At 38.3% G+C, this 13,163-nt stretch overlaps 1 protein-coding gene across 8 annotated transcripts in view; it reads left to right on the top strand.

Annotated features, from left to right (window-relative positions):
- The window catches only part of BTBD7 (BTB domain containing 7), a 106,577-nt gene that overhangs the window by 41,797 nt on the left and 51,617 nt on the right, over positions 1–13,163 (top strand). For 6 of the 8 annotated variants that reach the window (XR_010323219.1, XR_010323218.1, XM_003408843.4 and 3 more), the window contains exons 2-3: positions 2,093–2,280; positions 2,999–4,078. Coding sequence is in view for 6 of the 8 variants with exons in the window: in XM_003408843.4 (XP_003408891.1) it covers positions 2,199–2,280; positions 2,999–4,078 (1,162 nt within the window). In the remaining 2 variants the exon portion in view is untranslated. Of the gene's footprint in view, positions 1–2,092; positions 2,281–2,998; positions 10,038–13,163 lie in introns of those variants that run through there. The other 2 variants (XM_023546525.2, XM_064292904.1) reach the window with 2 other exon arrangements.

The raw sequence follows: 13,163 nt of genomic DNA, 5'->3' as shown, positions 1-13,163 counted from the left end.
TAACTGGATACTCAACCAAGTAAAACTGACTTTGCTGAAAGAATTAATTTTCTTGATCGTTTAATGTTTACAAAATAGTCAATATATTAAACACTTTTATTAGTATCATGCTGGCCTAGGTGTGGTGCAGAGCTAAAATAAAAAGACCAGACGCATGTCCAAAAGAGTGCTTATATGCAAACAGTAATTTAACCTGTCGTCATGATATCTTTAAAGAAGTTATTGTAAATGTACACTGGCTCATGAGACTTAGATTCCTTACCATGTGGTTCTTACAGAATGCACTGTCTTATGTCTGGCTGTCCATACCCTGTAGCCTTTCTGTCTTACAGTGGCATGAAACAAAGTAAAGTCTTATGGTGCTGTGTTCTTATAGGTAGGTAGACAAGTTTCAAATAAAAGGTTTGCTTATCTCAGTATGTGATTTGATTGAAGTCAGTGCTACTTTGCATAATTTCTACATCTAGTTAGTAAAAAATTTCCCAGTCTTGAACATTATAAGTAGATACTTAGTGCTTAAATAATCATATGTATTGTGAAGGAACCTTGGTAGTGCAGTGGTTAAAGCACTCGGTTTCAAACCAAAAGGTCAGAGGTTTGAACCAAGCAGCTGCTCCACTGGAGAAAGATGTGCCAGTCTACTTCCTTAGAGATTAACCCGTTGCCGATTCCAACTCATAACAACCCTATAGGACAAAGTAGAACTGCCCCATAGGGTTTCCAAGACTGAGAGAGCCCTGATGGTGCAGTGGTTAAAGCACTTGGCTGCTAACCAAAATGTCAGCGATTGCCCTTCGCAGGAGAAAGATGTGGCAGTCTGCCTCCATAAAGATTATGGCTTCGGAAACCCCGTGGGGCAGTTCTACTCTGTCCTGAAGGTCACTGTGAGTCAGAATCGCCTTGAAGGTGCCGGGTTTGCTTTTGATTTTATATATATAGTGGGAAAAGACTGGAGAAAAACACAAAAGGTTAACAGTGATTTTCTTAAACTAAGGATTCTTAATTCTCTTAATTCCTAAGGTTATGCTGTCCCAATTACTGAGATGAAAATAAATTCTAAGAATATTGACACAGTTCTGTTTTCCAGCAGGTTTTTCGGTGATTGTGTGTGTGTGTGTTTAACTCTATTTGTTAAAACACTTCATCCTTCGTTATGAGGTTAGACGAACTGCCTACTGATTGGTTTCCTGACAATTCCGATAATAGATTTTAAATTGTGTTTTCTCTTCTTAAACCGTTATCTCTTTGAGACAGATACATTTTCTCTCTCCAGATGGTATAAGGATTTAGAAGTATTCCTGGTAACTCTGTTCTTTCTATTAGGTCCCTACAGCTTCTTCTTGTTGTGTGTCTATCTGCTCCTAGCAGCTCTCTGAGTTAAGGTTCTGTGGTACATAATTTAATCTATAATTGTCAAAATTATCTCTTACTGGTACTGCTCTGTCCATATTGAGTCATATTATCAGGTATAGAAAGCAGTATTTTTATTTTAGGGCTTTACAAGGAGGATAGATTAAAAAATTTTTTCTTGTGCTTTAATACGCTTAATAACTTCTGTCAAAATTACTATGGAGCAAGTACCCTAAAGATAATTTAGGTTTAGCTGTCTACTTTTGTTTCCCCATCTTTGAGTAAAACGCCCAATTGTATATAAGGCAGAAAAACAAGAACCCGGTCACTTAATAATCTGCTCTTTGTATATAAAGTATTGGTAGTACTACGTGAGTGTTTGTAAATTGCTCAGAATGTTCACTTACGGCTGGTAGTTTAAACATTGCTTTTTATCCCAAGTACCTTTCCCTGTGACTTGAAATACCCTTGCTATAACTGTTTGTATTTACATTAATCTAACATGTTACTTTTTATTATCCTCGAAAGGGTGTAGAGTTAAAATTGCATTGAACGTAGATTCCTAATTCACATTTAGATATTTACATTTCCTGAAGTTTTTACATGTGAATTTGACACTATGTCATTATTTGCAAACAAAAGCAATTTTCAGTAGCTTGCTTTTTTGTTTTTTTTTTCCTTAAACTGTGTGATTTGAGATACATTTGAAAAATAAGTAAAATTATTTTTGTTTTATATCAAGAAATGGATGAAAAGAGGCTGCTGGATCCAGGACTGAAGGTTCATAAAGGCTTCTGGGATTACACTCTGCAAAACCAGCAGATGGAACGCCTGAGCGACTGAAGAAAATGGGTGCTAATGCATCTAACTATCCTCATTCGTGTTCCCCGAGGGTAGGGGCAAACTCACAAGCCCAGCAGACCTTTATAGGTAACATTTCAGTTTTTCCAACTTCGTTTTCTTTTGTGAATATAAATAGAATTGTGTTTCCCATGAACTTTGTTGGTGAAAAGGTAACTGAGCTGTGGAAAAGCTATTATAGATAATAATTCCATAGCATTTAGGTATTTTCCCCCAACAAATGTAAATCTGGCTTTTATGATATTTGTCCTAATCAAATTGCTATAGCACAATTGATTTTTTGTTTTATTTTGTCATCTTGGCCATAATTGTCAGTTACTCTATCCAAAGTAGCAATCTCCATTGGTGTGAAAACAGTGAAATACTTGTTTTTTGTGTCCTGGCCCATTTATTTTGCCCATGCAAATGCCTCGTCGATGTAGTTAAGAAAAAAAAGAAACTTTTCCTAATTATATACAAGTAATTTAAATTTAGAAATATGTCTGTCTAGCTCTCATTTCCAAAAAATCTATGATTAAGATCTATGAAATACGGCCTTTGATAGCCAGAGAACCAAAAGCATTTATTTTAAAATTCAGAATAATCTGCTCTGTCCCTTCTTCTTATTTAATATAAAATTGAATTATTTGAATATTTTTATCCTCCTTTATAAAACAAGTCAGTGTCATTTCAGTGGTTCAGCAGTATCTGTTTGCAGATTTATTCAGCATGAAAATACATTAAAATGACTTGAAAAAGAATGTTAAAGAAAAATAACAAATTTTCTTTTGTTTCATTTCCTTTTTAGGAACATCATCCTATTCTCAGCAAGGCTATGGTTGTGAATCAAAATTGTATAGCCTTGACCATGGCCATGAGAAACCACAAGACAAAAAAAAGAGAACCTCTGGCCTTGCCACCCTCAAAAAGAAGTTTATTAAGCGTCGAAAATCTAACAGGTCTGCCGATCACGCCAAGCAGATGCGAGAATTCCTCTCTGGGTGGGATGTTAGAGATGTCAATGCGCTGGTGGAGGAATATGAGGGAACTTCAGCCTTAAAGGAGCTTTCTCTACAAGCCAGTTTGGCTAGGCCGGAAGCCCAGACATTGCAGAAAGATATGGCCGATCTTTATGAGTACAAGTATTGTACTGATGTAGACTTAATATTTCAAGAAACTTGTTTTCCTGTTCATCGTGCCATTTTGGCGGCAAGGTGTCCATTTTTTAAAACACTGCTTTCTTCCTCACCCGAATATGGAGCAGAGATAGTAATGGACATCAATACAGCTGGTATAGATATGCCTATGTTTTCTGCTTTGTTACACTACCTTTATACGGGAGAGTTTGGAATGGAGGATTCAAGGTTTCAAAATGTTGATATCCTCGTTCAGCTTAGTGAAGAATTTGGAACACCAAATTCCCTTGATGTAGATATGCGTGGGCTCTTTGATTACATGTGTTACTATGATGTTGTCCTTAGTTTTTCTTCAGACTCTGAACTGGTTGAAGCTTTCGGTGGAAATCAGAACTGTTTAGATGAAGAGCTCAAAGCTCACAAGGCTATTATTTCAGCACGGTCTCCATTTTTTCGAAATTTATTGCAAAGGAGGATACGGACTGGTGAAGAAATCACAGACCGAACTTTGAGGACTCCCACAAGAATTATACTAGATGAGTCCATCATACCAAAAAAGTATGCGAAAGTTATATTACACTGTATGTATACGGACGTGGTGGACCTCTCTGTTTTGCACTGTAGCCTCTCTGTGGGGAGTCTCAGTGAAGTTCAGGCTCTCGTTGCAGGGAAGCCAAACATGACCAGGGCGGAAGAAGCCATGGAACTTTACCACATAGCACTGTTCTTGGAATTTAACATGCTTGCACAAGGTATGGCATTCTGATTTTTAATTTTTGATTTCTAGGATTACATTTGTCTTCCAAATTGAAAACACAGCCAGTGCTCCAAAAATTCATTACCCCCTCAAAAAAGTCATTATAAAATGAAGATAGTGACATTTAGATACAAACTTACTTGACTCAGAGAATTGGGCAGGGCTTCAGATTTACATTAAAAAATATCCTGTATCTATACATCCAGCCTACAGCAAGTAAGGCAGTGAGTGTTAGACTCACCATGTGCCGCCTTCATTTAATTTAAAATAAAATTCTTAGTTTAGGACAGCATGTCTTTTGTGTTATAGGTAAACGAATACATGAAAGTTACGTTATATAAGTTGACACATATGAAAAGTGTATATCTGTGGTTAAGTGTCAGAATTAGTATTTCACATCTGGAAAGACATCTTACTGGGGAGATCAGAGGAAGTTTGCTGTTTTGACAGAATACATACTTAGCTCTCTATGGCTATATACTAAAAGGAAACAAGCTTTTGACATGAGATTACTTGAGAAATTTAATTTAGCTAATGCATATTGGGTTGCTGCGAATCGGAATCAACTTGACGGCAGCAGGTTTAATGCATAGTTACTAAAAGAACATTAGAAATTGCCAGTTAGAAAAGAATGTCAATGGTTTGGGTAAAAGACATGAATTTAAATATAGAAAGCTAGGCACAGTTTTTCTCACTTGAGAATAATATACAGCCATGCACTGCATAATGTCCGTTCGGGCAACATCCAACCACATAGACGTCCTTGGTACTATAATGTTATACTAGAATTCACAAATCCCGGTGGGACAACAGGATATAGTGGGCGTGGCCGAATGTAGCAAGTAGAACAGCTTTCTGCATGTAGCATGAGTGTCTCATGTCTTTTGTGTACAAAGCGGTTGTGCTGCCAGGTATATAATGGTACAGTACATGTGTAACCTGTGATACATACGGCTTTATAGTCGTAATAAACGCCTGTGTTACTGGCTTAGGTATGTACTGTACTATACTTTCTATCGTTATTTTAACGTGAACTGTCCCTACTTAAAAATAAAAGGTTTACCATATAACAGTGTATGTATGCTTCAACTTGTAGGTAGCAGCAGCATCCAGTCTCTCGTTATTGCGTGTCTACTGAGTGTGATAGCATTATCTCTGTTTAATTTTCTTTCGAAAATGTTATGCTGAAGTGCATCATAGCTCCTGAACACAGCAATACCAGTGCTAGTAATAGCAGCAGCAAGAGGCAAAGGAGAACTATCGATTTGGAAGTGAAACAAAGGTTATTTACCAACAGGAAGGTGGAAAATCAGCGAATGTTATTGCTCGCGATTTAGACACATCGCATTCAACAATCACGATGATCCTCAAAAACAAAGAAAAATTCTCCAAGCCGTTAAAGGATTGGCTCCACTGAAAGCTATACAACTAACAAAAGTATGAGGGGGACCTATATCAGATACGGAGAAATTGCTAATGATGTGGATTGAGGACCAAACACAAAAGCAGATCCTTCTCAGCAAGCTGATGATCAGTGCTAAGGCATGAAGCCTGTTCAAGATGCTTAAAGAAAACGCAGGACCAGACTACGATAATCGAGTTTATTGCTAGCTCTGGGTGGTTCAGGCGCGTCCAACGACATTTTTCACTGCACAGTGTGGAAGTGAGCGGTGAATCTGCAAGTGCTCGTGTCAAGGCTGCTGAAAAATTTGTTGAAACCTTAGATAAGCTAATTGTAGAGGGAAGCTACTTGCCCCAGCAGATTTTTAATATGGATGAAAATTCCTTATTCTGGAAACAAAAGCCTGAAAGGACCTTCATCTGTAAGGAGGCCAAGTAAATGCCAGGTTTGAAGGCTTTTAAAGACAGAGTGACGGTATTGTTAGGAAGCAGTGTTGCTGGCTACAGGTTAAAGCTGTTTATTATTTGGCATAGTGAAAACCCCAGGGCTTTCAAGAACATTAACAAACACACCTTACCGGTTTATTACAGGGGCAGTAAAAAGCCCTGGACAACACAAATGCTATGTCAGTGTGCCCTTCTCAATTGCTGTGCCAGTGAAATGGAGTAGTACTGCTTGGAAGAAGGCATAGCTTTCGAAATTTTGCTAATTGTAGGCAGTGCTCCAGGACATCCGATTTCATTGGTGACTTCCACCCCAACATCAAAATGGTGTTCCTCCCACCAAACACCACTTACTTATCCAGCCAGTGGACTAATGGGTTATTGGAGCATTCAAGGCCTTCTACCTGAAGAGGACCTTTATTCAGGCTGTTGCTGCAGTTGAGGACACTGGCGAGACACTGATGCGGTTCTGGAAGGAGTACAACCTTTACTACTGCATGAAAAACCTTGTTTGGGCCTGGGATGATGTGACCAAAGAGCGCACGAATGGCATATTGAAAAAAATACGGAAGCGTTATGTCCATGACTTTAAGGATTTGAAAAGGATGATGAGATTGCAAGGATTAATAGAGCTGTTGTTGACATGGTAAACAACAATCTGAGCTTAGACATAGATGATGAGGACATGGAAGAATTCCTAGAGGTGGTTCCTGAGGAACTAACAAATGAAGAGTTGCTGGAGCTAGAGCAAGAGCGAATAGCCGAGGAAGAGCCAAGGGGAAAGGAAACTGCAGAGGGAGAAGAACAGGTGTAGAAGAGGTTCACTGGTAAGGGGTTAGCCACATTCCTTGCAGACCTTGACAGCTTGCTGACGAGTGCTGGAGACGTGGACCCGAACACTGAATGCTTTTCACTGATGGAGAGGAATCCTCGTGCAGTGTTTGCTGCATATAAAGAAAAGAATAAGCAAACTACACTGGACATATTCCCGCAGAAGCCAGCACCTCCCCAAGAAGAGCCTCAGCCAAGCCCTTCAGGCATTACAGGAGGTAAAGTTGTCGTTGTTGATGACAGTCATCAGTGGAGGGTATCCAACCCGAAGCTTTTCCGGTGGAACATTTGAGGAACTTGAAAACAGCGATGCAATGGTCCTGATCCTCCTCCTTAAATTGTGTGTGATACAGGCTAAGAAAGTGTTTACATAAAAGTTTAAAAAGTGAAAAAAAATTTTTTTGAAGTTTAAATATAAAAAAAAAAGTTTACGAAGTAGCCTAAAGTTAGTTTATAGAAGTAAAATAGGATAAATATTGTACATATAGCTGTATGGTGTATTATAGTGTACATACAGTAATTTAGTATAAGTTCAGTGTCTTATACAGTACAAACCTGTACCAGTAACAGCCTCCAGACTCACGCGGCACTACCTTAGCCCTGCAAGCTCCAATTATAAATACAGATTACATATTAACCTGTGTATACAGTAGTATATAGTTACAATGTGTTATCATGTATACAGTATTATACAGTATTAACCTACTTAAACCATGTGTTACCTTGGCAGATGCTAGCTGAAATACAGTACTGTGTGTGTACAGTATCTTGGCTATTAGTCAATAACAGGTACACTGCAGTATCCATGTAGCTTTCCTAAGTGAAGCAAAAGGTTATTAAACAACACGAAGGTGGAAAATCAGTGAATGCCGTTGCTCATGATTTAGGCATGCTTGTGTAACATCCAAATCATGTAATGTTCTGTTTCACAGAACATGTTGTGGCCATTAAGCAGTGCATTACTGTATATTCTATTGCTAACTTAACAAATTAATGGGGCTTTGAGAAATTAAAAAAAAAAAAAAAACCCAGTTAAATAACAATGTCAGTAATAGTTATGCAGAGGAAGGCTTTGATAAATGTGAATAACTATTGTTTACTCTGTAAAATCAAATTTATCAGAAAATGCCTCTTCAGAAAAATTTGAAGATTGCAGCGTTAGTGAAAAGGTATAATACTCTATTTTCTCCAATTGTTTTTTTGACAGATTTAAATAATAAGAAACCAAAGTGTACTGTATATACATTGCTGCTTTGAAAAAAAATGAGAAAGAATTCCTGATAAAGTTCTGAGAAAAGCTTTTAATGAAAAGTAAAATTGTGAGCCAATTCTTGGTTCTTTGATACTTGATTACTCTAGCATTCTTTTATCTTCTTAAGTAAGTTATTTTTTATTGTCATTTATGCAGACATTTTAATTTGTTCAGTTTATTTAAATATGTAAAACAACACTCCTTTAAATATTCTCTTAAATTTGGATATACATACCTCTTCTCTTCCCTTTCACTATTCAAAATATACGGTTTGGGTTTTATATGTTTGCTTATTTTTTTACACTCCATGTCAACCTTATCTTTTCCACATACCGATGATAATACTCTGTGTTAGGGCTTATAACAGACCGTAACTTTAATACAGTTTTCATGGAAGGAAAATATTTGGTCACTTGGGAGCTTAGGTTCTAAAACCAGACACGCTAGGCTTGAATCCTCTTTACCACGTCACAACTTGTTTGCCCTTAAGCAAGTCCCTTTAGCCTCTCCAAACCTCTGTTTTCTCATTTGTAAAATAAGAATAGTAACCCTGTGAGGGGAAACCCTGGTGGCATAGTGGTTAAGTGCTGTGGCTGCTAACCAAAGAGTTGGCAGTTCAAACCCACCAGGCACTCCTTGGAAACTCTATGGGGCAGCTCTGCTCTGTCCTGTAGGGTCGCTATGAGTCGGAATCGACTCGACGGCACTGGGTTTGTTTTGGTTTGGTAACCCTGTGAGATGGGATTATGAGAATTAAAGGAAATGATACATGTTAAGTGATCTGAATAGTGCCTGATACGTAGCAAGCATTCCATAAATGTTAGCTGTTTAATGATAATCTTAGCACAACATGTCTTTCACTACCACATAGCCTTTTTTAAAAGTAACTTAAGTTTTTAAAAATAATTTTATAATTATATTGATTAAACCCAGTGCTAAAAAGCTTCTACAGATTTTTGCTAGGTAATTATTGATTTTAAGTTTTTTTTTTATATATAATATTACTGTAGTGGGCTGGTGCATACCTCTTATTATTGCACTTATCAAACTATTGTAAATATCTGGCTATTTGTCACTCTACAGTCAGCTTTTCTTCAACAGGAGTTCTGCAAGTGGATTTATAATACTCTGAGTCCTCTGTTGCGTATGGCGAATTAACTTCTGTCCATGCATCCAGGATGGTACTAGTTATGTACCATTATGGGGGGAACTGAGATAGGAGTCACTGAAATCATTTTCTGTGTGCAGTGATTCAGGTGAGGATTCCCAGTTAAGAAATGCTTTGAGACTAGACTGTAGGGCAGCTTGTAGGTATGACCGTGTAATTCTGTCTTTGTGTCCCCAGTAACTGGAACATAGTAGGCCCTTGGTTGATGTCTTTGAAAAAAATGACTGTTACTTTTTATCCCAAATTAAATTTAACTTTAACGTTAAAACCCAGTTTAAAAGTGAAACAAATTCTATCAAGGGTGGCTGGGACCTGAGACTAGACATGCCCTTCAAGGTGGAGGAGGTAATTTAATAGTTTTAAAAGCATCATAAAAAGAGACAACGTAGGCAGACAGCCAGAGTGGTCTGGCAAGTGGATAAAAGAGAGGGTTCTGGCCTACACAGAGAATGTGTTTTACTTAGACAAGTAGGCAGCCACTATTAAACTAATTGCTCTCAAGTTTATTGTAACTCACGGCTACCTAATGTGTGTCAGAGTAGAACTGTGCTCCACAGGGTTTTCAAGGGCTGGTTTTTCAGAAGAAGATTACTGGGCCTTTCTTCTGAGGTCCCTCTGGTTGAACTCAAACTTCTAACCCTTCAGTTAGCAACTGAATGTTGGCACCACACAGAGACTTACCGTTAGGAAGGTGAATTAACAGGTAAGGAGGCCTCAGCTTACAGACCTGGCATTTTAGGATTGGGTTTAGCTTCACTTGGTTTCCATTTAAGCTAGCAGATTTTACTTAAGTTTATTTGTTTTCTCCAAAGCCATGCTAATATTATAGTAAAGGAATAAAAAAAAAAAAAAACCCAATGCCGTTGAGTCAATTCCGACTCATAAAGGAATAAAACAGGTATAAACTCTTAAGGGCAAAGATACCAGAGAAGAAAACAGCAGTGGAGAAAAGGATGTTGGGATTTTCGGAAGATAGAAAGCAGATAAAGGACTGATTACTAGCTTAACAGAAAGGAGAGGCCTATAGCTCTAGAGCCTGTAGAGCGAGCTACTGAGGAGGAGCGAGGCAATTCACCAGTGTTAAAACACTGGAATGGCTCAGGCCATGGAAGTGCCAAGTACTCTGGAAAGCCTGGTTGAGCATGGTGTAGAACTGAAAAGAGGAATTTGACTTTAAGTCTAAATAGGGAATGGTTGGACCCTTCACCCTGCCCTGGAATTCACCTTTACATATGGTATTGAGAAAACCCAAACCCAAACCTCTATCGAGTTGATTCTGACTCATAGTGACCCCATTGGGTTTCCAAGGCTGTGATCATTGTGGAAGCAGACTGCCACAGCTTTCTCCCCTGGAGCTGCTGGTGGTTTCGAATCACCAACCTTTTGGTTAGCAGTTGATCACGTTAACCACTGTGCTACCAGGGCTCCTTGCTATTGAGAAAGTGATGTGATTTTATTTTTCTCTATATAGTAAGCCAGTTTTCTCAATGCCTTCTATTAAATAACTCATTTTCCTCCGATTTGTGCCACCCTTTATTAAGTCCGCACATATACGTGGGTTAGTCCTCATCCTCCATTTCATTTCAGTGGTCCATTTGCCTGTTCTTACGTTAATATAGCTTGCAGCCAGGTGGCAAACCTTGTCCCATCCCCTCAATTCCCCGCTCCACACCTACCCCAACCAAACACAGGAAACCTGAGATTTATTTTCTATGTACATTAAACTGGAGAGATTCCAAATCTAGAAATACAGAGGAAGCTAGGGCAAGGTGCAAGGCTGAAATCTGGAATTATTTGAAAGCCTGCAACTTGAGATGACGTATTTGCCTTCTCCTTCCCTAGTCCCAGCCAGGCATACGCAAGACAGTAAAGTGGAGCTCAGGTAAATTGCCTCGCTTTGCCTCAGCCCAAGAGTATATGGACCTCCAGATACCGATGTTTTGGAGTTCCACAGTGAAATTATGCTTAGGAGTTGTACAAAGAAAAAGCCAGGTTGCCTTTCCGTTGTTCTATGGAGAAGACAGTGAAGCTTGTACAACAGAGCTTCCAAATGGCTGTTTACTGCCTCTGTCTTACATGTGAAAACACATCCAAAGATCACTGGAAATTTGAGGAAAGCTTCCAAATTGAGATGGAGATCAGAACAAAGAGAACAAACAAAGTGCTAGAGGAAACAGGCCATAAAGGGAGTAGAGGAAAACTTCAAAAGATCAAAATATTCTTCTATATTAAGAACATTTTATTACATCAGTCAGACACAAATAAGACGCTATAAAATATAAAAATGGAGAAAAAATGAAAAATAGAAGGTAAAATTGAGAAAAACCTAGAAAGTAACAAAGAAATGGATAACAGTAGGGAAAAGTAAGAACAATAAAGGATTCATTTAGAAAGTCTAACATCTTAACACAGTAGTTTTAGAAATATATACTAGAGAAAAGGGAAGGAAGAAATTATCTAAGGAGAAATCTAAGAAGTATTGCCAAAACTAAAGGAATTTCCATATTAAAAAAGACCCTTCCCTTTCAGAATACCAGGGAAAAAGAGAAGATGCTAAAGTGTTGTGGAGAGGAAAAAACTAGGTTCCATACAAAAAATTAGGAATCTGAATGGTATTGAACTTTTCAGTAGAAACAGCTGAATACTACAATACAGTACCTTCAAAAAGCTGATGGAAAATTGTTTTAAACACAGAAATCTACACTTAGCCAAGCTGTCAGTCAAGTGTACAGCTAATAAAACAATGGCTTGTTTCAGTCATGCCTCAAAAAACTGACCATCCCTCTATCCCCACTCAAGAAGCTACTGGAGGGTTTATTCTATAAAACGGTGAAGTAAACCAAGAACAAAAATGCTGGGATCCAGAAAATGGGGTCCAACACAGGCAAGAAGCAGAAGGAAATCCTGGGTGGCAGCTGCAGTAGGCCTGGTGGACATCTGGTCCAGACCGGACGAGGAGGGGGAAAGGCTCCGCAAGGAGGTATCTCAGAAGATACAAGTCTCCTTAATATTTGAATAACTGGCAAATAATTGAAAAAGATGTAATGGATCTTTTGACATATTCATGAAGAAATAGCAGTAGATTCATAGAAGATGAAATTAATATCTCCAAGGAAAATTTAAAATTACATATGAAAGAAAATATTCTAGTGTATAGCTTGGTTAAGCATTAAACAGCTCTTACATAGTTGATCATCATATGAACATTGAATATTGATTTAATACACATTATAGAAAGTTAAATACTAGAAGAAACACCAAAGAATTCAGAGTGGTTGCCTCTGGGGGGCAGAGAAATAGGGCCAGGGGGATTTTGTTTTTAGGGTAAGCTTTTTATTACTACTAGGCTTTTAAAATTATGTGTGTATACCGCTTTGATTACAAAATTAATTTTTTTTAATAAAACACAGATTTCAGTGCCCCAAAAAAACAGAGACGTAGATAAAGCCACAATCCTAAAGAACTTGGGGATTTATCGTATTATCTATTGGGAATGTTAACTACTGAGATTCTGCTTATAATTTTAGTTTACAAAATGCTTTTACTTTATCTTCATCTCCTGACAGCCTGTGAGAACGGTGGAGCTCAGAGATTAATAACTAGCTAGTTCTTTCCAAGCCTGTAAGTGATGAAGTTGTGACTCCTGTCAGCTCTGTCTCTACGCCCAGGAATTTGGGCATGGTGAGAAAGGGGAGCAGTATGAGAATCAGTTTCCAGGGATTCAGGTGGGAGATTGTGGCCCTGTCATAGGAACAAAACGGCAGACTAGTTACTGAAACATCACCTCAGAGGAGTCTCAGCCGTGAGCTTGATTTGTTACAGAACCTCTTGGGATGGGGCTAAACATGTATGTGGGGGTAATGTGGGCCCAGCTAGAAGGTTTTAAAAATGTGGGGGTAGGGACCTGGGTAGATCACCACTTGGACTTTACTTCAAAGCACTTAGAGAACAGAGGGCTTTGTATTGTTTCAGCCATTCTTTCCT

Source organism: Loxodonta africana, chromosome 10 (genome assembly GCF_030014295.1).
Source record: "Loxodonta africana isolate mLoxAfr1 chromosome 10, mLoxAfr1.hap2, whole genome shotgun sequence".
Classification (NCBI taxonomy): domain Eukaryota; kingdom Metazoa; phylum Chordata; class Mammalia; order Proboscidea; family Elephantidae; genus Loxodonta; species Loxodonta africana.
Note: the sequence above shows the minus strand (reverse complement) of the source record. Positions and strands in the feature narration are given on the sequence as shown.